This window comes from Mytilus trossulus, chromosome 1 (genome assembly GCF_036588685.1).
Source record: "Mytilus trossulus isolate FHL-02 chromosome 1, PNRI_Mtr1.1.1.hap1, whole genome shotgun sequence".
In the NCBI taxonomy this organism is placed as follows: Eukaryota; Metazoa; Mollusca; class Bivalvia; order Mytilida; family Mytilidae; genus Mytilus; species Mytilus trossulus.
Window position 1 is genome coordinate 76,394,054 of NC_086373.1, and position 24,725 is coordinate 76,418,778.

The window sequence follows — 24,725 nt, forward strand, 5'->3', positions numbered from 1 at the left end:
AGACAGCTGACACCAGATTCCTGTAATATGTCAAGGAATCTGATGTCACTGTGATTTAAACAGCCATACATACATACATTACAGACACCAGATTCCTGTAATATTTCAAGGAATCTGATGTCACTGTGTTATAAACAGCCATATATAGACAGCTGACACCAGATTCCTGTAATATTTAAAGAATCTGATGTCAGTGTGTTATAGACAGCAATATATAGCCAACTGACATCAGATTCCTGTAATATTTAAAAGAATCTGATGTCACTGTGTTGTAGACAGCCATACTTACATAACATGCAGACACCAGATTCCTAGTATATGTCACAGAATCTGTTATCAATATTTTTGTATATATAGAATCCTGGCGAGGGAAGAACAAAAAATTTGCGAAAGCAAATTCACAGATCTATCATTGTTGGGTTGATTTTAAGACGAGTTGTAAAATTGACACCAGAACTGTATCATATATCTAAGCTGCTGGTTTAGCAATATCATTTGGAGATATTACACACATGATACCAAAATATAATGCCGCTCTTAAAACTAATCTATACATCCTGTGATAAGTCCAGGCCTCACGGTCATAAAACTTTCAAGCATGATTTTTGAACTCTAGACTCGAAAATCAACCAATCAAATTGCTGGATTTCATGTTTCAAACATGATTTTTGTGCTCTGAGCACTGAGCAAAGTTTTATGCCTTCAAAGCCAGGAATCAGAAATCATGGAGTTGTACCTTATGCAACACTCTGATGGAAGTTTGAGTATTCGCAAATATGTTTGACTCTGTGACATGCTTGGGGTGCTTGTCCAATGTTCAGGTAGGAATTAAATCAATTGATAGTGTTATTGCTGCATGGTATTAGTTTTATATTTATTGCTTTATCAAAGCACAGGTATTTGGTTTCTGGTTTTTATTCTGTTATCCTAGAAATCTGACATTTAATTAGCTGTACTGTCACATGATATCTGACAAATATAAAAAAACATACAATTTACTCACCTGGTAATATATCTTACTACAAGTTTGGCCTCACAACCAACCTTTTTGGTTGTTTGTATCAGGAATCTTTTTTTTTTTAATGTACTGGTGATCATTCTCTTCATTCTAAAACACACAAAGTCTTTTAAGCAACAGAATAACTTATTGAAAAACCTGTAAAAGAAATGAACAGTAAAGAAAATGTTCAAATAATATGTTTATCAAGAAACCACTTTAATTTATAAAAGATCACATAACCTAGTAATCAGTTTATGAAAGGCAAAATCATGGCCTTTTCTCTTTTAATTTAATCATCTTTTTTCTTTCTTTTTTTAGCATGAATGCGTCCATTTTAAATCTTAGATAATTAACCATAAACAATATTTAAAATGTTTATAGATTGCCTGTCTATTTAAACTTGAGTAAACACATAAATACAAGAATTCAGACATTTCTTTTTTAATAATAAGAACCAAGGATTTTTATAGTAAGACCTTCTTACTATACAAATCCTTGTAAGAACTATGAATTTGTAAATAGCAAAAACTTATTGATATGATTAATAACTGATTTTTATCATACAGTAATAGTTGATGTGAAAATAGAATGGAAAGCAACAATAAATACGCACAGACAGCAAAAATATTGAAAAAAGTGTCCTCCCCTCCACTCTACTATTCAATCAATTATTTTTTTTTAATGCTGTAGTATTATATTGATTAAGATAACCATTCAATATTCAAATAAATATACAATATAAGGACAATGACAGAAAATATAAACTTTTTTGTATGAGGCTGAGAAAATGGTGAAGAGCAACATTCTAAAAAGCCCTTCAACATTTTTGCACTAAATACAAATAAGTTTATACTTTTATGACATTGACCTTATATTGTTTTTATACTGCAACTTAACTAATACACTGATAGCTTTTTAAATTGTAACACAAATGTCCAACTTATTTCCATCCCTGAATGGACACCTGATTGTTGAGAAAGTGTTCCACATGAAATTGAAATTTACAAAATAAAGCTATGTTACTATATTTAGGAAATAAACTGGACTAGTTGCAATATAAATCAGTTTATTGTTTTCTTTTCATACCATATAAACTAGAGGCTTCAAGCTCAGCCTGTTTCGCTCACCTTATATTTTTGTTTACAATTGATACATGAAAAAATGCAAGCAGGAGATCCAAGGACACAGTTATCCTCCTTTGGTGTCCTTAGTGTTACAGTGTATTACTTGCAATTTTTTTTATACACTTTTCCAATTAATTTCTAAATATGTTATGCATGAAATACTAAGTAGGGGGGTGAAATTACATTTTAAAAAAAATTGGGCACCGAATCTTTATGTAAATTAGTGATTTGGTCCAGTTAAAAAAAGGTCCAGTTTTAGTACGTCTGAAGCTGACAAACTAAATTTTTGACCCCCTTATCACAAAGTTGTCAATATTTTGAGTTAGAGCAAGTAGAAGCTTCTATAATTTTTATATTATTTGTCCCACTTGTAGTACACTACGCTTTAAAAATCTGAGAAAGAGTAGGTGCATTTTTTTTAATTTGAATTTATTTTCTTAAAGAAATGCACTACAAAATAACTGTCTTCTCCAGACAGGATGGTTATACTTTATCTTTAGTTTCAGAGATATGAGCCACACAATGGATTATACCCCTATGTTTTATCTTCATCCATGTCAGCCATGGTTGTTGGCAGATGGGGTCATCAGACACATTTTTTTAACTAAATAGCATAATGATGACTCTGGCCAAATTTGGTTAAATTTGTATAAGTGGTTTCAGGGTAGAAGATATTTGTTAAAGTTAAAAATGATGTACAACGACGATAACTGACAGCCATGCCGGACACCAAGTGATGAGAAAATCTCACCTGGCCTTTAAGGCCAAGTGAGCATAAAATAGGCCATGTTTTCATTGCTACTTTTTCTTCTTGGCTTTCCATATTGGCAGGTATACATTATAGTTCTTTTTACAGAGAATGGCATATGCCTTTATGTATGTCGACATCTCCATATTTCCATAGAATCCTTCTCTCTGTTTTTTCTTTTTCTTTGAGTCATCTGACCTAGTATACAATGATAAAATGCACAAATTGTATGTAGAAATCCTTTCAATATAAAAGTAAGGAGGTAATAATATGCAAGAAAACTGCTGTTGAAACTAGCTTAAATGAACTAAAGCAAGTATGGTATTGAAAGGCTATATGCATTCATAAATAAAACTTTTTCTATTTTGGACAATCTGCAATTGAAATATTGGTCAGTGTCAGAGTCTACAGAATATAAAGAATCTTAATTATAGGTCAAAAGAAATGGCAAAGATTTAGTATAATCCTTCGCTGAAATTTGGCCTGCTTTTACTTTTTCTTACCTTTTGAACATTTGACTCAAAGCTTTTGTTAATACCTTAAATGGTTAAATTTGCTGAATGTTTGTTTTTTCATTCAACATAATCTAGGATATAAGGTGAGAGTTGAGATCTGACAGGAACCTCTTGTTAGATTTTTTTTCTCAAAATTTTTGTTCATTTGTAGTTTTGGTGTTTAATAATGGTTCCAGTCTGCTGAACTTAGCTAGTATACATGATTGTTTTAGTGGAAGAATTTGTTGTTGCAAAAATTTGATTAGGCCCATTGTTGTCCTTGAACTGTTTCATACTCTTTAATCCGTTTGCAATAATTGTCTTTTTGACATATTCCAGGTTTAATTTTTTTCTCTATATTAATATACTTTATTTTATTCAATATTACCATGTCACAAAGGTACTTAGAGATGCTCTTCTATGAGCCTCTAGTACTGTCTGGAGGTCTTCCTCACTCTCAACCCATCCTTTCATCCATTTCTTCTGGTCATCTACCTCAGGATTTTGGAGGCATCTTGGAACCCAGGCTGTATTGTCATTCATTACACCTAATCAATAAGAGCCAACATAATAACGTATATAAGAGTTGTACATTTATCTTAAAATCTTAAATATTGTTGTACTAGCACAGGATTTTTAAAGGCACAGCTTGCTATAGTTAGGTAGTCAGTATAAAAGATGGGAAAAGAATAGTTAGCTAACAATTTATTTCAAAAACCAAGAATCTTCAATTTGCTTACTTTGGTTTCATTTTAAAAAGATGCCCGACAGATAATAAATCCATTTTTTTGCACCAAAATTTTGTTTACAAGCAAATTTTACAAATTATGCGTCATTTAGGAATAGACTGTATCATACATGTGTATGTAAATTTCCATTGTAATTCTACCACAAAATAAGTTTCACAAAATTTATGATTTATAAGATTTAAGATTTTTAATAAGAAGAAACTTAAAATTTGACAAAATGTAATAAGCACATCTACATATTGTGCACCCCAAATATGCAAAATCTCATTAGCAATCCTACCTGTATAGTTGAGCCATAATAAAAAAAATGGATGTTGGTTTCCCTAAACTTGTGAAAGTTATCAAGGCCCGGCACACAGGTACAACTTTTTATTTTATTTTATATTTTTGTAAGAAATCATTTTCATTTTACAGACATTGTTGTTGTTTGACATTCCATATTATGATTAATCTATATGAAACAAGAATTGACCAATGTTTAAACACATTTAAGAGATAATCAGACAATTTTAAAAATCAATCATTGATAATCATGATAATTGTCAATATAGAAACCAAAGCAACTCTTTATTTTTTCTGCCATACAATGGGTTAGTACAAATATATATATGTTAATACATGAGGTTTTATGTTAAAAGTATTTTCTGAGAGAATATTGCAATAGGAGCTTGTAAAACTGAATAAAAAAATCTTAAAAAATCATGTCAATACCAAATGTATAATTGTTTTGAGCTATGAAGTCCTTAGCATATAATTGAGAGAATCAATGATATAGCCTTCCAGGAGCAAGAGACTAGCGGACATCAATCAAAATAAAAAATTATACTTTTCTAATATACTATATAAACCAAATAAAAGACCCTTGTATGTTGATCAATGTAAATCCAAATGTGATAGATCAACATTATGTAAATTAAGGTTTAATATATAGTGCTCATACTTTATTAATTGAAAGAGGGTGATGTCTAAAAATACCAAAGCAGAGTAGAGTATGTCTTTGCTGCAACAGTGGAGACATTGGAGATGAACTGCACTTTCTTTTAAAATGTTCATCCTATAACTAACAACGTGAGAGATAACCTCATTAAAAAAAAAGTCCATTGAACAACATATTACCTTCTTCATCATATAACTTGTTTTAATGAATGTTAGTTGGTGACAAACTCATTATTAAAAGGTACTTGATTTCTGTAATGATTTATATGCCTCTCTTTTATTTTTATATAATTTTCCCATAATTATCCACTGTCACTTCTTCGTTGTATACATGTTATTGTAGTGGTATTCGGTTGTTCTGGCCCCAAACCCATTCAGCCCCAAGTCAATCCGGCCCAGGTCGATCCGTCCAAACTTGATCAGGCCCCATAATAAATTATAAGGAATAAACTATAGAGACTTTTGATTAGTATAAATCGAATTTGTAAAAAGTATCAATGATGGATGACAACAGGTAAGTGTGAATATATTTGGAGTACCAGAAAGATGAAATATTTTAAGTTGATACGAAAATGGTTGTGATTGTATTTTTTTCCAGGTATTAACATCAGAGGCTTCTATAACACTTGTCTGTGGTTTTTTTTGTAATATCTAATATAGTCAATATATTTTTTTAAAGTTGAAAATATTTTGAATAGATGTGAGTAGATAAAAAACTAGATACCCTAAGGAACATTCAGTTAAAGTTTGGAAGTATTTGGCCTAGTAGTTTCAGAGGAGAAGATTCTTGAAATAGTTTACGACGACAGACAACAGACGACGACAGACATCGGACGACGATGAACGCCAAGTGATGGCATAGGTTCACATGGCTATGCCAGGTGAGCTAAAAAAGTTATATAAGTATCCATTATTCTTTATTGCAAGATAATAACAAAACAATTACACTGAATACACATTTTCAGAAAGGACTCTGCAAATCAAACAACATTTCTCAATTTGAGGATTTTAAAGAACTTCAAACAAAAGCAAAGTTTGTAGTGTAAACTAGTACTGTAGAGTGTAGTCTCAGATGATAGATCTAAATTTTATTTGTACTACATAACGGTTTGTGTTTTCTGTTATGAATATCAAATGTAAGGTGTATTATTATCATCTCTTTTGTGTAGGTTTGGGGTAAGTGTTAATTACCTGTATTAACTTGTATCTTTCATATAATATGTCTCTGTCTCCTAACTTGTCTGAACTTCGTCTGTCTATTAACAATTATATACCTCCTTATTGAAGAGTTTAGTAAATATCGCCCGTTTTTGTCAGTTACTGTCTTTTCGGTAATGTACTGAATTTTATCTCTGACGTATGACATGAGAAACCAAGTATTTAACGGAGGCCGTTACCAATGCCGGGTACACATTTGTTTCCGGAAAATTATCAAAAATTACGGGAAATCCAATAAATGATGAATTTAAATTTAGTCAGGATATCATACGAATTTCGAATTCTACAAACATACAACACCAAGCCCAAGGATTTGTACAGTAACAATCTTTCTATATGTAAAATTACTTGATGCACCGTCTCGGCGACAAGAAGACTTTTAGCGACAAGAAGCGTCAAGAAGCGACAAGAAGAATAATATGAGCGACAAGAAGCGACAAGAAACTATTTTGCGACAAGAAAACATTTTTTTTTATCAAAATTACTTATGCTATATCTATTTTTAACAATGAATACAATCGTGCTGAAATATTTGATATAGCATATAGCTTCTGACACAGAATGAATGAGGTTTTTAAGTTCTTAAAAGAGTATGAAATTGGACACTTGCTTGTTCTGGTCCAATATTCAAAAACGAAATTGAGGGTTGGAATCAGCAAAGAAATATTTATTTTATAAAATCAAACACGTACAGTTCAATTTTGGACCCTTTGGTTCTACCAGAGACATATAATACAATATTATATGTCTCTGGTTCTACGGTAATGTACACCGGGACCCAAAATACTTACACGATTAAATAAAGCATATCAAAAAAACCAATGTATTTTTATTTTTTTGGTTGAATGGTACAAAGCTTAATTTTAAACCGCGATTTGAACCAACTTGAAATATAGGCCCTCAAACAAAAAATCTAAATGCACTGTTATATCTGTTTTGTTGGTTTCGTATTGATCATTTCGTATGATTATTTTTATTTAAATGCCTAAAATGTAGATCTTGTCCGGTTTGCTTATCATGTTTAAGCTCGTATCTATTTTTTTTTTTAAAAGGTGCAAAAACTCTAATGAGGAGTCGATATAAGATTAAGACCATTTAGGGGGGGGGGGGGGGGTGATATCTCATAAACATGTTTAACCCCGCCGCATTTTTGCGCCTGTCCCAATTCAGGAGCCTTTGTCCTTTGATAGTCTTGTATTTTAGTTTCTTGAACTACTATACCATTTTTTTCCCTAAAAGTCGATTGCTACAATTTTGAATTACTTTGAAATATATATACTATTCAAAGATGCAATGTCTAAGAAGATGTAGGTATATGTATATGTATGCATGCCACCACCGAATTAATTGGAAATACAGTCAGGGTAATAACAACTTCCAACAATTTATATCTGCGTATAGCTGTGTTTTAGCTTTATTGAAACCAAATACATGTATACCAACCTTAATCTGTGTGTTTGTGCGTATGCTTGATTATACCTTAAACCTATCCTGCTGTTTGCACGTGAGCTTTCAGTATACATTTATGCCTGTGTAATCAATTACTAATGATCACTGATGACAAATTAAAAAAAACCTCAAGTATTTGAGAACAAGTTTGAGCCACCAAACGGAGTACAAGACTCACCCCTGTAGTTCTTACAGATATTAACTTAAGAGCAAATATGTACACACAGATTATAGCTTATCTATTGAAACAAGTACTGCATCAGATGGTGGGACAAATCTGGCTGCAACTCTTAACAAGGCCTAAAGTGGTTACGTGTTAAATAAAAGACATAAATAGCACTTGAAGGCAGTATTTCACATTACACGTGGGTTGTCACCTGCGATCTTACTGAATACATCCATCTTTATATAAAATTAAGAAAAGATCCAAAAGAACTAGTTCAATCTGTAATCAATAATTTCCAGAAAATTACAGAAAGTCTAAAGAATCACCCTGCTTGCAAATTAAATAATTTTTTAGTATCTCCTTACTCAAAATATGATTGGAATTGTTGTCGCTCACATCCTCACGTTAATCCGTTTATTGGCGAGGACATCACTCTTGTCAAATATATTAACCAACGGTCATACCAAGTATATATAAAAATACCTTAGATATAAGAACACCAGGGTTCTCAACGAAATACATCAAACAAATTCAAGCCGAGCTGCAGGTGACCAACATTACTACAGACTACATGTATTTCGAGACGGGATCCATCATAACCTTAGTACTAGCCAGAGTTTAGCTTCGTAAAAAACGTGCAAAAAGTCAAGAACGACTGCTGGTTTGCTGTTGTTTAGGGGGTGTCCTTCCAAAGATACCCTCGGCACAGTAAAACTAGGCCATGGTGGGACCTTTCACAGTGCCTTAAGTGTCTGTGTGCATATAGTTAGTATTGGTATTATACATTTCGGTATACAACGTAACAACTATCAATAATGGATTAGCTAGAAAATCTGAGAAAAAAAAAGTGAAAGTAAAATTTCATGTAAAAAAAAAGTACAATATCAAAATTACCGAACTTCCATGAAAATTCAAAATGGAAAGTTCCTTATCAAATGGCAAAACAAAAAGCTAAAACACATCAAACAAATATATAATAACTGTCATATTCCTGACTTGGTACAGACATATTCTTACATAGAAAATAATAATGATTAAACCTGGTTTTATAGCAAGCTAAACCTATCACTTGTGTGACAGTCGCATATAATTACATTGACAACGATGTGTTAACAAATTAATATGAGAACAACTACACATTATAATATTGAAAAACCATTTAAAAAATAACTAGAGTCAACTAAAAGATCGAAAGTTGAACATAAAAAATTACAAGAGATGGTGTCACTGCTGAGTTAGATGCTATTTCCTTTTATCTCGTTATACATGCCTTTGAAAATAATCAATGCGAATCCAATCTTCAACCAGATGTTCTACAGGGCGCAGCTTTATACGATCGCAGAGGTCGAACCATGAACGGTTGGGGCTAGTATAGACACAACATTCAAGCTGGATTCAGCTCTTTTTGGATTATGATTAAAGAGTTGACACAGCATAGGTTTCTGACACATAATGAATGTGATCTAATGAACTTTTTTTTGTTGCTTTTGAGCAATTCACTTTGCTGTTAAATAATCAATCCTCTTAAAAAAATGTTTGAAGAAATTTTCTTTTGTTTTCGGAAATCGGAAATGAGAAAAATTGACCCATTTTTTTTCACCTCTCCTTTTCCCTTATTCCAAAACTTATCTCAATTCAAATTTCTAATGGACTTTGCAACAATAACTACTCATTCTAATACATCATACATTATTAAAATATAAAATGTCATACAGTCATGGTTAAAATTAATATATATATTAATAGTAACTTCTAAATAAATAAATGGGGAATGTGTCCAAAGGGACACAGATGAGGCCCCCGCTAGCATATGCTAGTAAAGTTTTAAAGGGACATAACTCAAGAACTTTAAAAGTGAAGCTGCTAAAAATTGAACTTGAACTGAGTTTTAGAGGCAATAAGCATTATATAGACATTGCAAAAAATTTAGTTGAGACAAACTTAAGTTAAGAGAACAGAAACGAGTTTTTGTTTCAATTTTTCCACTTGTAAAGGGGCATAACCATAGAATGGTAATCAAACTGCTTGTAATTACTGAATGGTTAAGATTGTTTTAATTTATTAGTTGGTAGTTAAAGTGAATATTGCATTGTATGTTGTATCATATGTCTCTGGTTGTATATAGCATTCATTTAAGTTGATTCAACTACTATTCTGGACAAAGAAAGATAACTCCAATTTTTAAAGAATATTTCATAGAGCATTGGTTTTAGGTGATTCAACAACCATTCTGGACAAAGAAAGATAACATCAATTTATTGTCTTGAAACTACAAAAATGCTTGTTTTTGGTTCCTTTTGGCCCTTCATTCCTAGACTGTTTGCCCCATTACCCTTAAAATATATCCCAACCATCTACTTATCATATTAAACATTGTGGTACAATTTCAGAACAATTAAAATACTTATATACAACTTATTGTCCTGACACTAGATAAATACTTGTTTTTGGGCCTTTTGGGCTCCTAATTCTAAACTTTAGGGATAATAACCCAAAAATCAATCCCAAACTTCCTTTTGTAGTTAAAAACATTGTGTTAAAAATTAATTGATTTCTAATAACTTATACTAAAGTTATTATCTGGAACCATCTGTCTTCAGACGATGATGATGACGACACTGACGATGACTACAACGTGATACCAATATGGCAATATAGGACCTCAAAAGTTTTGTGGTCGTATAAAAAAAAAATCACTTAAAAGCTTGCTACTAATATAAAGAGTAAAATTGTACTACAGTTTCTCCACTTAAAAAAGAGGTACATACCCGATTATAATACCATTAATGTATAGTTGACAAAATATTAATTGTTGATAAATGGGAGAAATAGACAATGATGTAAATCAGATACGTAAGATTATGTCAAACACAGCAATTCAAGAAGCAAAAGTAAATGTTAAACTTTTGATTAAAACATTGGACTACAAATTAGAGACAGGATTATATTACAATGAAAATTCAAACTCATCTTTAGAACCAAACTCATCTTTATCTAATTTCCATAAAGCGGTTGAAAAATGTCACAAATGTAATACCATTAGAATTGCAAATCTAGAGCTGTATTATGTCAATTTGACCATAGGGTGCACCTCTTATGTGACAAACTCTCTGAAAAAGATATACAAACCATCTAAAAAGATGAAAACAAGAGTGCACATGCTGTAATGTCTCACCTTCTTTACTAATCGTTGATAGTCCTAAATATAAAGCTTTACTACAACTATCTCATAAACTTAACATGATCCAAGAAAATGAGGTAAATGTCATTTAAACCAGAAAAAGAAATACATGTACACTTTACAATCATTCAATACCCTAAGCATAGTTGACCTATTACTTATAATTTCTAAGAAACAGACTTATCGTAAACCAAGAAAACTAAACATTGACTAATGAACCATGCAATTAAGGTCATGGTCAGATGAACCTAGCCAGGCAGACATGTACAGCTTACAATTCTTCCATATAACAAATGTACTTAACCTATTGTTCATGGTTTAAGAAAAACTGCCCAAAACATAAATAATGAACACTGAGCAATGAACAATGAAAATGAGGTCATGGTCAAATAAAACATGCCAGACTGACATGCACATCATAAAATATTTCCATACACCAAATATAATTGACTTTTTGCATATGATGCTAGAAATTTTTTTTCTTAAAAAACTTAATTTTGACCACTGAACTATGAAAATGAGGTCAAGGTCAGATGACACCTGTCAGTTGGACATGTACACCGTACAATCATTCCATACACCAAATATTGTAGACATATTGCATACAGTATAAGAAAAACAGACCAAACCACAAAAACTTAACTATAACCACTGAACCAGGAAAATGAGGTCAAGGTCAGATGAAACCTGTCAGTTGGATATGTACACCTTACAGTACTTCCATACACCAAATATACTAGACCTATTGCATATTGTTACTGAGATAGGACTTGACCACCAAAACTTATCCTATCCATGAAATGAGGTTGAGGTCAAGTGAAAACTGTCTGACTGACATGAATTTCTTGCAAGGTATGCACATACCAAACAAATATAGGTATACTATTACCGGTACTCATAAGAGAGGAATTAACATTAGAAAAAGTTTGAACATTTTTTTTCAAGTAGTCATTGAACCATGAAAATGAGGTCAAGGACAATGGGCATGTGATGCGACACACCGAAACTTTGTAACATGAGGCATCTTTATACAAAGAATACCGGGTTAACTGTTATCACAGAGATGTTTTGCCTTTTTGTAATTTTGATTATGCAAATGTTGAAATCCAATAGCAATACTCTTTACATCTTACACAAGTTATGCAAATATTAAGTCAATGAACCATGACTGAGTTATATGGCTAAACAATCTCTATGTAAATAAAATGTGCCAATGCTAAAACAACTGCATACCAAATACCATTGACTTATTTTAAGTCGTTTTCAAATCTAAATACAAAAATTTACTTGTAAACTATGTTAAAGTTTCAAAGTCAATGAACCATGAAGAGGGGGAGGGGATATATAATCTTCATTGAAACAATACTTACAAATTCCAATAAAATTGCATACCAAATATCATTGACTTAACATATCCCTATGCTTATACCAACTGCATACCAAATAGGATTGACCTACCACTTGCCATTCAGCATAAACTAGACCTAATCACGAACTAATACATTGTTGACGCCGGTGTCATATGGTATGTTGAACCCCCTAAAAATTGAACCTGGGGTCAAAATACCATGCGGTATTTTGAACCCCCTGCGGTATATTGAACCCCCCTGTTTTTGATAAATAATATTGCAGATAATTTAATTTACAATTTATTGGCTATTATTTTTTTAATTTGAGGTTTTTGAGTAGGGGGGTGGGGGTTCAATATACCGCAGGGGGTCATAATACCAAGGCTATGTAAAATGTTCAAAACATCTTTTCCAGCATGTTAAATACATACAAAGTACTTATTGGAATATTATTACTATGTTAAGGAGTTATATAAGCTAGAATTTTTGAAATTGAAGGTCTATGGTAGGGGGTTCAATATACCGCAGGGGGATCAAAATACCATGGCTAAGTAAAATTTTCAAAATATCTTTTCCAGCATGTTTAATACAAACAAAGTACCTATTGGAATATTATAACTATGTTAAGGGGTTATAATAACTGGAATTTTTGAAATTGAAGGTCTATGGTAGCGGGTTCAATATACCGCAGGGGGGTCAAAATACCATGGTTAAGTAAAATTTTAAAAATATCTTTTCCAGCATGTTTTAAAAAAATACATACAAACTACTAATTGGAATATTATAACTATGTTAAGGAGTTGGAATAGCTTGAATATTTGAAGTTCAAGGTCTATAGTAGTAGTATATACCTAGGCAGGGGGTCAAAATACCATGGAATTTTTTTTTCTTCAAAATACCATTTCCAGCATGTTAAATACATACAAAGTACTTATTGGAATATTATAACTATGTTAACGAGTTATATAAGCTAGAATTTTTTATATACCAAGCAAATATTTTTCTTTTAACCAATCATTGAAAATTGACCTCCCCTTCTTGTATTAATGATTTTTAATTTTTGATTAGCTTTTATATGTTTAATGTTTTATTAATCATCTAGAATGAAAAAAACAGGGGGGTTCAATTTACCATGGGGGTTCAATTTTCCGTACAGCCAATTTACCATAGCAGTATTTTGACCCCAGGGTCATTATACCATGGGGTTCAAAATACCATATGACACCGGGGCCGACTCAGGAAACAGCATACCTATGTCTAACTTTTTGACTCCCTCAAGGCAAGAGAATAAAGCATCCAGGTCTTCCATCTTCTAAAATATAAAGCTTTTATGAAGTTAGCTTACTCCGTGGCCGACCAATTAATTGATGATGGTTAGATAGTCTATAGTAAAGAGTAAAGAGATGACTGGAGTTCTCATTTTCATCAACATGCGAAGAAAAAACAAATCCTAATTATGACATGGATTACCTTGATGGATGCCAAGTAATGAGAAAAACTTCTTGCATTCTATTGTATTTTCTTGTAGTCTCTTACTATATATTTTTTGTAGTCTCATAGTGGGGATATTATTTCTGTAGTTTCAGTAGGAGGTTGTGTAATTTTTTGTTTGTGTAGCCAGGTAGTGCAAGGTCTGGATGGGGGATAGCCCATGTGCTTTTAGAATAGCAGGGGTCTATCAAACTGGCACTGGAATAAATTTAATAAAAATTGTCCCCGAAAAAAATATGAATTCATGTGTTATTTAGTCAAAGAGATAAATTTTTTAATATTTCAATATTTGGATTATTATTTTTTTACTGCATAGACCATGGACATAATAAATAAAATTACCCTCAAATGGATGGAACTTTATTTTTCTCAACTTTAATTCAATTGAATGCAACATCAATAACAATAATAAAATTGAGAATGGAAATGGGGAATGTGTCAAAGAGACAACAACCCGACCAAATAAAAAAACAACCGCAGAAGGTCACCAACAGGTCTTCAATGTAGAAAAAAATTCCCGCACCTGGAGGCGTCATTCAGCTCTTCTCAACACCTATCGTTGCAATACATCAGAGGGTGAACTAAGAAATATACCACTAAAACATAGGTAACAATTATTTTTTTATTCCAAATCATCAACATTCAAAGAAGTTGTACACTTGATTTAAATGCAAAACATTAAAAGGTTAAACTGTTAATATTTATTTATTTTGTATTTAGAAGCAATGATTAACAAATTACAAAACAAGGTAAAAGTAAATCTAAAAACTTCATATGATATCAATTTTAAAGCATTGTTTGAAAATATTGTGAGATTTTTATTAATGCCTGGTTGTGAATTGTTATTTTAAGATACATAAACTGTATACTGAAAAAAAAGTATTATCTATCTCACATTTTGTCTAAAAAAATGGCAATAATAAATAATAATAAATGCACACAATAGTTTATATATTTACAGTACTGTGGATTCATTTATTTTAATGGACACCATTTTTTGGAATTGAGGAAAACTATTCTTTCATAGATATAGCATTTTGTGGATTTACAAAAGTCTGCATACAAGCCTACAGAAAATTTTAACTTTGTTGACCATTCAAACTTGGCTCATTTTACCCCAAAAAACAAACCAATATTGGTATACTGAAAATAATAATGAACCCACAGTATATTGTTTCCATGGTGCTGTTTCTTGTTACACTATATATTGTCTCCGTGTTGAAGGCCGTACTTTAACCTATAATGGTTTACTTTTTAAATTGTTATTTGGATGGAGAGTTGTCTCATAGGCACTCATACCACATCTTCCTATATCTATATAGTATGACAATTTCCCTATACATGTATAAATGTGAACAGTATAACTGTGTACATTTCAACAAAGTACATAAAAACTACATTAATAAATTATATACAACATGCATAAACGTTAATGAAATCTTTGCTTTATTGCACTTTTTTTTTTATTGAAGTTATAACTCATATAAGTTTTATATGAGAATTCATGCACAAAAAACAACTAAAAATTAGCATTTCCTCCAACCATAATAGCATTCTGGGACAGGTTTAATCTTAATGTCAGTCTCTATGTAAGAAAGGAAAAGAGAGCTTACTAAAGTAGAACTTTTATACAATATCATACTAGTTATCATTTTGAAAAACATAGACATGAATAATCATTAAAGCCACTTTGATTTATTTACATGAGGAAAAATAGTTCAAATCATGGACAAAATGTGTTGATTATTTGAAACAATATCTTTCATCAAGTTCATAGTAAGCAAACAACTTTATAAAAAAAGTTTATGATAGCACCATACATCACACATGATGACAGTTTTCGCTGCAAAATTAATGTTACATTTACACTTAAATAGTATGATAATCATGAGACATTCAGGGAATACTTCACATTGTGAAAGTAAGAACTATAAATACATAAATGTGCAAAAATTATTGAATTAACACACGATATCTTGTTTAAAAATATTGGTCATACTGAAATAGGAATGAACCAAATATTTATTTCAAATCAATCAGTAAAGAATAAATAATGGATTTTTCTGCTAAATAATGCCCTATCTTGAATTTTTACTCTCATGATATGGGTCTCATATTTCTATTAGATTTATTTTATCTCTCCAAAGTAGTTTGTAGGATAGAAAACACATGACATTAATATCTGATTTGCCATACTGGTAATTATTTAAACATCTGATGTTGTATAAATGACAACACAAGAGTTAAAGCTGGTTATTTCCCTTAGTAATATTCAATCAATCTTAAACGTTATGAAAATTTATTAACATATGGCTAATGAAAACAGAATACCAAACTTGTAATCATTTTTCAGTACAGAATTAAAAAAAAATATACATAAATATTCACATAGAAACCAATCCTAATAAAACAGTTGTAAAATCATTAAATAACTTATGGACAATGAAAGACAACGGTTTCTGAAATACTTAAAAAATATAAAGTCTAATAATAAGTGAACACCATTGCTGTATAGTAAACAAAACTATGCATTTAAATATCTATTTTGCAGGTACTCCTAAAAATTCTGATGAAGTTAAAAGAGTCCTCCCTTCGTATAGGCACTCCTAAAACATTCCAGTGAAGTTAAAAGATTCCTGCCATCATTCCACCATATTCCTCATCCTCCTCTTCTTCATCATAATCCTGATCCATAATCACATAGGCTGGCCTCTTTTCTTTTGGTCTATCCTTTTTATCCTTGTCTAATAGTCCATAAAGCTGACGTATATTAGCTCTCTGATCAGTAATTATATCTGGTGATAAAACTCCACCATCCACTGACTTCTCGTCACTCTGAAAGTAATATCATTGTTTACATTGCTGCTTTTAAAACTCTTTTTGTGTATTTAATTTTTAATATATAATTCTGTACACCACTTGAAAAGAAACTTTTTTTGTATATATATATATATATGTTTATGATACTGCAACTGTGCTACTTGCACAGTCAAAATGTTTTGACTGTATATCCAGTTATGATGTGATCCTATAACCTTATTTGTAAAATTTATAATGTGTTTCCATTGAGTTTTTTTTATGACATCAATAAAGAAAAGATTTGTTGATTTTTAAGGTCATCTGGTTCAAATTTTAAATTTGATACTTTTTACCCAAAATATTTTGTTTTAAACCATTGGACAAGTATTAGTATGGAGAGGACATCCATACATGGTATCAAAATATATGCTTGAACATACAAGGAAGCAAGTCTATAATAAACAAGTTGATATTTTGATTTCTATCCATATTTACATAGAGTGAAGTATTTTTTTGATATATTAACTTTAACAATTTTATGTAAAGTATTTTTTTTATTTATTAACCTTAACAATTTTATGTAAAGTATTTTTTTGATTTATTATCCTAAACAATTTTATGTAAAGAGGATAACAGGGGAGGTTAGTGTTAATATTCTTAGAGTGATAACCATTGCATCTTTTAAAACTAGAGGCTCTAAAGAGCCTGTGTCGCTCACCTTGGTCTATGTTAATATTAAACATTGTACACAAATGAATTCATGACAAAATTGTGTTTTGGTGATGGTGATGTGTTTGAAGATCTTACTTTACTAAACATTTTTGCTGCTTACAATTATCTCTATCTATAACAGTAGTTTCTGTGGAAAATGTTAGTGAAAATCTACAAATTTTGTGAAAATTGTTAAAAAATGACTATGAAGGGCAATAACTCCTCAGGGGGTCAATTGACTATTTTGGTCATGTTGACTCATTTTTAGTTCTTACTTTACTGTACATTATTGCTGTTTACAGTTTATCTCTATCTATAATAATATTCAAGATAATAACAAAAAAGCAGCAAAATTTCCTCAAAATTACCAATTTGGGGGCAGCAACCTAACAACCAATGATCCAATTCATCTGAAAATTCCTGGGCAGATAGATCTTGACCTGATCAACAATTTCAACTCTGTCAGATTTGCTCTTAATGCTTTGTTTTTTGGGTTATAAGCCAAAAACTGCATTTTACTCCCATGTTCTATTTTTAGCCATGGCCGCCATCTTGGTTGGTTGGCCAAGTTACCGGACACAATTTTTATACTAGATACCCCAAAGATGATTGTGGCCAAGTTTCAATTAATTTGGCCCAGTAGTTTCAGAGGAGAAGATTTTTCTGAAAGATAACTAAGATTTACGTAAAATGGTTAAAAATTGACTATAAAGGGCAATAACTCCTACAGTGGTCAACTGACCATTTTGGTCATGTTGACTTATTTGTAGATCTTACTTTGCTGAACATTATTGCTGTTTACAGTTTTTCTCTATCTATAATAATATTCAAGATAATAACCAAAAACAGCAAAATTTCCTTAAAATTACTGATTCAGGGGCAGCAACCTAACAACAGAATGTCAGATTCATCTGAAAATTTCAAGGCAGATAGATCTTAACCTGATAAACAATTTTACCCCATGTCAGATTTGCTCTAAATGCTTTGGTTTTTGAGTTATAAGCCAAAAACTGCATTTTACCCCTATGTTCTATTTTTAGCCATGGCGGCCATCTTGGTTGGTTGGCAAGGTCACCGGACACAATTTTCAAACTAGATACCTCAATGATGATTGTGGCCAAGTTTGGTTAAATTTGGCCCAGTAGTTTCAGAGGAAAAGATTTTTGTAAAAGTTAACACAGGACGAAGACGGACGACGACGACGACAGACGACGGACGCCAAGTGATGAGAAAAGCTCACTTTGCCCTTCGGGCCAGGTTAGCTAAAAAAGGAGATTAATGATCCTATAAAGGTATGTTGTTTTTCACTTACATTCTCATGTCACAGAGTGAAACTTGACTTTTCCCATTTCCGAAGAATATCAATCTAAATATACTATTTGTGGTTAAAGCCTAAGTATTCTCTGATTACACAAATGTAAATCAAAAGAATAAATGTGACTTCAACAGATATACTGTTTATTTCTATAATATTCATTTTACCATTTTTACAGTTTCTTTCTGTACAGTGAGAGCATAAGGTTTAAATTCTTGATCAGTTTCTCTACATTTCATGGTAACACCCTGTTGCTGAAGGACTTGACTACACACTGGATGTTCAAATCTCTCCTACAATTACAATGCAAATCTTAAAACGTAGTCCTTCCTTATGATTAGAACAGTTTGCAGGATGAATTGGATATAGCGATTTCAAAAACATTATCTGAACATTGAGGTCTGGAGCTGGAATGTCAGCAAATGCTTGTAGTCCTTTGTCAATTTATGTATCATTGTCATTTTGTTCAGTTTCTTTTGTTACCTATTCTAACATCGAACTGGACTTCTTTTGAACTGTGTGTATTGTTGTGAGTTTGTTCTTTCTACATTGGCTAGAGGTATAGGGGGAGGGTTGAAATCTCAAAAAACTCCACCGCATTTTTGCGCCTGTCCCAAATCAGGAGACTCAGGCCTTTGTAAGTCTTCTATAATTTTGTTTTTTGTTTCTTGTGTATATTAAGGAGTTTAGAATGACGTCCATTATCACTGAACTAGTATACATTTTTGTTAAAGGACCAGCTGAAGCACACCTGTGAGTGTTATCTGCTCTTTGGTCAAGTTGTTGTCTCATTGACACATTCCCCATTTCCATTCTCAATTTTATTTAAATTTTTATCCTTAAACAATTTTAAATTATGTCATTCAGATTGTTCCCTTAGTGAATTTCAAACAGACATTTATCTTGAACAATCCACCTTATTCCACTATTCAGGACAATAAGTTCATTTGGGAAAACCTTTGTTCTATAGAATTACTTCTTTTTATATACTGGTAGCTAATAAATCATAAAAGATTAAAAAACTACAAATAACATTTCCACAACGCTTTTTAAAAAAATTAAAAACTCTTTTATAGAGTTTTCAATAAATTGAAGAAAACCAACATGAATTAGATGATGTAAAAATATTTAAAACTTACACCACATAGCTGTAGAATAGTTTTGACTGTAGAAGACATCTGAACAGCATGCTTAGCTCTAGTTACTGCTACATACAGAAGATTGCCTTCATCCATATTAATTTCTCCTAGAAAAAATGGAAAATATGATTTACTTTTAAAATATTCCTTGAATTTTAATAGTGCCATTCAAAGAAAGCATAAAATGTTGTAAAAAACATCTGGTATAATAGATTTAAGCATGGATTTTGGATTTTTAAATTTTTTTAATATCATTCATGTTTGAGGTAGATTACACAGTACATTTATATCTTTCTTTTTTCTAGCAAATTAACAGATCAAAAATTAAAATTAGTTGCCATCTTTTCACATTTCGTTTTAAGGGTAAACTGAAGCTTTTCCCATTTATCCTTATTGCTTCTTACTGTAAATAACTACAATAAAATTTAAACTTTAAATATACTATAAATTATGAACTGGGTGTACTTATTACATACTGGCATGAACAGCAATAGACTGTGATATTAATTTCACACAGTGAGATTTATTTATTTACTGGTTACATACTTGCGTTAGCAGGCATAGCCTGTGCTATTTCTGGTACATGTCTAAACAACATCTGTAGGATAGGATTAACACCATAATCATCTGTTACTCTGACTGTACTAAACTCTAACCCCTTAGCCTTGTGAGCAGTCGACAATATAAAGTCTGAAAAGAATATACATTTGTTTTGTTTCTTGGTTGAAATTCATCAAGGATTTCAGAGAAATGTAATTAATTATTTTACTGTTTTAAACCACATAATGTGTAAAATTTAAAGCAGGCTGAATTATGACCATGTTTGCACATAGTATCTAGTAATGAAGTTTGTTTGTAAATCATCTTATTTTTTTAATCTATTTTTATGAATTATTTTATGTAAATACTTCCAAACTCTTGCACACAAGTTTAATTGTGAAAGTTAAGATGTTACAATACATTCAGAGATGTAGGGAATACTGGTAAAAAGTCATATAAGAATGCAGGGAGCTTCGAATTTCATACATACTGATTATGCCCAAAGTATTTCATTTGGAATAGTTTCAAGAGTTGCTGTAAAAAAGATAAACAACACACTGTCTAAAAAAATGGATCTGTTCTATGCTTAAAACAGGATAGAAATGCTAATCCTCAAGTCTAAACAAATATATGGAATTATTTTTCATATAATCTGTACAACACATACAATCCTCATACAACCCTTGTCTTACCTGCAGCCTTCAGATCCTTCACACATCTACTGAGAATTTTGCTGATATAACTTGGCAGACAGTGATGATGAGTTCTGACAATTTTAATCTTTCCCAATAGTTCAGGGTCTTGTGTTTTGTTGGCATATTTCTCCAATTCTCCCATGTTGTGAAATTTCTTTATAAAATGGTCCTGTACAACTCTTTTTTCTGAAAGTATATATTAATGCCAAAATTTATGAGAGTTTAGCAGTAACCGTCTGCAATGACAGCATAACCATATATTATTATTACTTGTTGTTAAGAAAATTAGTAGTTGACACTAAACTAAACAGGTAGAATTCTGGTAAATATATGTAAAGATCACTTGAAGCAAGCTATTTTTTTAATTGACAACCCCTGAACCAAGAAGTTAAAATGAAAATTTCTTTATATTTAGCAGGAAATCTTAAAGGGAAAATTCACGATTTTTTACTTATGGTTTAAATATGTTCATTATGACATAATATATATATTCACAAAGTTTTATCGCTATATGTGCAGTAATAAAGGAGAAATTCAATATTTAATGAAAAAATATTAACTACTTCCTGTAGGTCGTGACGTTTTCTCCTGGTTTTTGCATGCCGGGATTTAAAATACAATCATTAAAAGTCTTGGTTTTTAATCATATTTTAACGTAATCGTAAGCGCGCCGATGACTTATGCTTTATCTAAATAACCATCCGATAATAAGAAGATAAAACGCACAGGCGTTCAATTGTACATATTCATGAGATAAATTTTCTATGTTAAACGTATATATTCGAATTATTTTTGTAGACAACACAAAAAGTTATAAATTTATTTTTAATTAATATATTTTCGGACTGATAAGGTGAACAAAGTAAAGTACAATAATCTGTAAAGACAATATGTTGGTGTACTCTTATTAACCTTTTACTATCTCTGCTATAACTTGGTTGACACAATGTGTGTATTCACGGTTCTGTGGCAATACTCGTAGATGGCTTGTTAAAAGGTAAATTGTTATTTGCACTTCGGTATTTAACCACGCCTCTCAGGCACATCTTGCCAGGTGTGACTGTCTATTCGAATCAGTGAATTATAAGACAAGGGAGCATTCAATACACATATTTAAAATATATATTCAAGTTGGTGACAAATAAAAATTGATCGCCGTGGAATTATTTAATTATGTTTGGTGCTATTATTTATTTGAATTCAAATAAGTTAATTTACTAAGAAATACACAATAAAGACGGGAAACTTAAATCATATGTCCGATTGAAATGATTTACACCTTTTGTCCTTGATTGATGTCTAATAAAAAGGAGAACTTAGAAATTATAAATAGCTTTACCAAAGTATTTTTATTTGTCTTTATTAGGCAAATAGATGAATGAGAACATTTAGATTTAGACTTTTTAAAAGCCACGTATAAATTAATAACTGGAACTCACTGAAGATAACTCTACCGAAGCGGAATATAATATGAACGATTAAAGAAAAAATATTTTTCTACTTGAGAAGTTTTAAAAAGTTGACAGCAAATTTAAGGTCTTCTTGGAATGGAATCGAAAAATTACGAATAGATATTCTTTATTAAGTGTGAAAAACGTCAACCAAATTTAATCATAATCGGGGACGTCCTTATTAAAATAGTCTTCGTCTCACAACTATAATACTTAATAACTATTTGACCAAAGATGTTTAAAAACAAAAGACAACGAATTTAATGTCATCTTTCCCTATTTTTGAATGTAATTATAAGTCTGTTCAACTGGCAAGAATACCCCTAAAGAGGACAAATATCTGACAAGCAGTTTATTCTTTAAATTTGCTGTCATTGAATATCAAGAAAGAAAATAAATCCCGAAAATTATTTGAAACTTTAATACTCAATAGCTTTCCTAGAAAATATTCACATCCCTCGGGGATTATTAGTGTACGTCCAGTTGCATATGTCGGAACAATTGTGGTGATGACGAATTTCTTTCTTTATTCGAGAACAATCTAATTGATATATAAATCTGTGATTTTACTATGTTCATAACTTCGATGAACCAAAGCAAGTTATAGATCGACCTGTATTTAAATCAAATTGGTCCTCTTCTTCTTTTTCTTTTGGTATACAATAGTCTATCGAATCGGATGATTACATACTGTTGGTATACGTGGACTAGTCTATTTACAAAACTTTTACCCCAATTTGCACAAAATGTATGTTTCTTTCTTATGTTCAATGTATACATGTATATATTTTAAATTGCGCTGTAGTTCCGTAACTTTCTATCTGGGCGTATAAACGAATCGTCGACAAGTGCGCACATTTTTTTAATCAACATTTCTGGAATGATCCAACTATGTCCTTTACTAATGACGAGTAAATATTACATTTTCCCAGAGACATATAATACAATTATACGTCTACAGTTACATGGACATATAATACAATTATATGTCTCTGATTTTCCCAAACTAACCCTTGGAAAAAATACGTATATTTGTATATCTTCAATTTTTTTTATTTTTTTTTTGTATCATTTTTTTTTTATAAATAATATTCTTTACACCAGAAATTCTATTTATAAACAAGCGTATGAGTTAAGTAATGACTAGTATATTATATCACTTTCGGACACGCAAGACAGAGATGTATATTATACATGCACCTGATAGTTCAAAATGGAAAGTTATAAGTTATCAGCCGTGTACACTGATCAATACCTACAGAAGTGAAACGATGCATGAATTTGCAAACCCGACAGGAAATCGCTTGAATACCTGGACGTGTCACCTTACACCCCTCACAATACCTTTGGGAGTAATACCTTAAGCCATGCAGGTGATCAGTGGAGCGAAGATCCTAATTTATTTGAATAAAGTATATTACTTTAAAGAATTATGAACGAATTAGATTTTCGAAAACAATTTTCACGGAACACTTATTTATGATTTGAACTTTGACTTTTTAACTAATTCCAATATTAACAGTTTAAAAATAACAGACTATATAGTTATTAAAAAAATAAGAACATTTTCCGTATCAAGTTAGTTAGTCAGATAAAACAACCGTACGATTGACAAGATATTGACACGTAATTAAGACTACATCGGTTACTGTAGTTTTGTTTCTTTGTGGTTTATAGACATATCGTGATTTTTATTTGGACAAGATAACAAAATGGCGGAAGGCAGAGAACTGATACTCAAAATTTAAAATCAATGGTGATCTCTTATTTAGCGGAATAAAACTTTAATATTTATAAATTTGAGCATTTTTATACAGAATGGACATAATATCAATTTTTGATTTTTTTGCGAAGTTTCCCTTTAAAGAGAATACAACATATAATAACTAGTTTTGAATAACTATTAGCATAACTATTTCTTCAAGGTAGCATTTCTGTAAATATTGACAATGCAATTTCCCATAGGAACTCCTTTTACGGCTAAAACTGTACCACTTTTACTATGAAGTTTAAAAAAAATCTTATCCTAGAATTAAAAGTTCATATGCACTACAATTTTTTCAAAGGTCAAAATATAGGAATGTGCGGCATATGTTCAACGTTTATATGCCCTGAACTTTTCAGAGTTTAAACTAACACTAATTTTCTTAACTACCCCTTCCTGGAATGA

At 31.2% G+C, this 24,725-nt stretch overlaps 1 protein-coding gene and 1 long non-coding RNA gene across 2 annotated transcripts in view; both read right to left on the reverse strand.

Annotated features, from left to right (window-relative positions):
- Positions 1-1,584: 1,584 nt before the first annotated feature.
- LOC134710141 (uncharacterized) lies at positions 1,585-6,440 on the reverse strand. The gene is made up of 3 exons (XR_010106099.1): positions 6,243-6,440; positions 3,755-3,914; positions 1,585-3,070 (listed from the first exon to the last, which is right to left on the reverse strand). It is a non-coding gene; the product is annotated as an uncharacterized LOC134710141 (long non-coding RNA).
- Positions 6,441-14,652: 8,212 nt separating this feature from the next.
- LOC134685361 (F-box DNA helicase 1-like) overlaps positions 14,653-24,725 on the reverse strand; it is a 30,264-nt gene continuing 20,191 nt past the window's right edge. The window contains exons 15-19 of the mRNA XM_063545063.1: positions 21,102-21,290; positions 20,416-20,559; positions 19,870-19,976; positions 18,898-19,023; positions 14,653-16,740 (exon numbers count right to left, since the gene is read on the reverse strand). Coding sequence (XP_063401133.1) covers positions 16,531-16,740; positions 18,898-19,023; positions 19,870-19,976; positions 20,416-20,559; positions 21,102-21,290 — 776 coding nt within the window. The 3' untranslated portion in view covers positions 14,653-16,530. The remainder of the gene's footprint in view (positions 16,741-18,897; positions 19,024-19,869; positions 19,977-20,415; positions 20,560-21,101; positions 21,291-24,725) is intronic.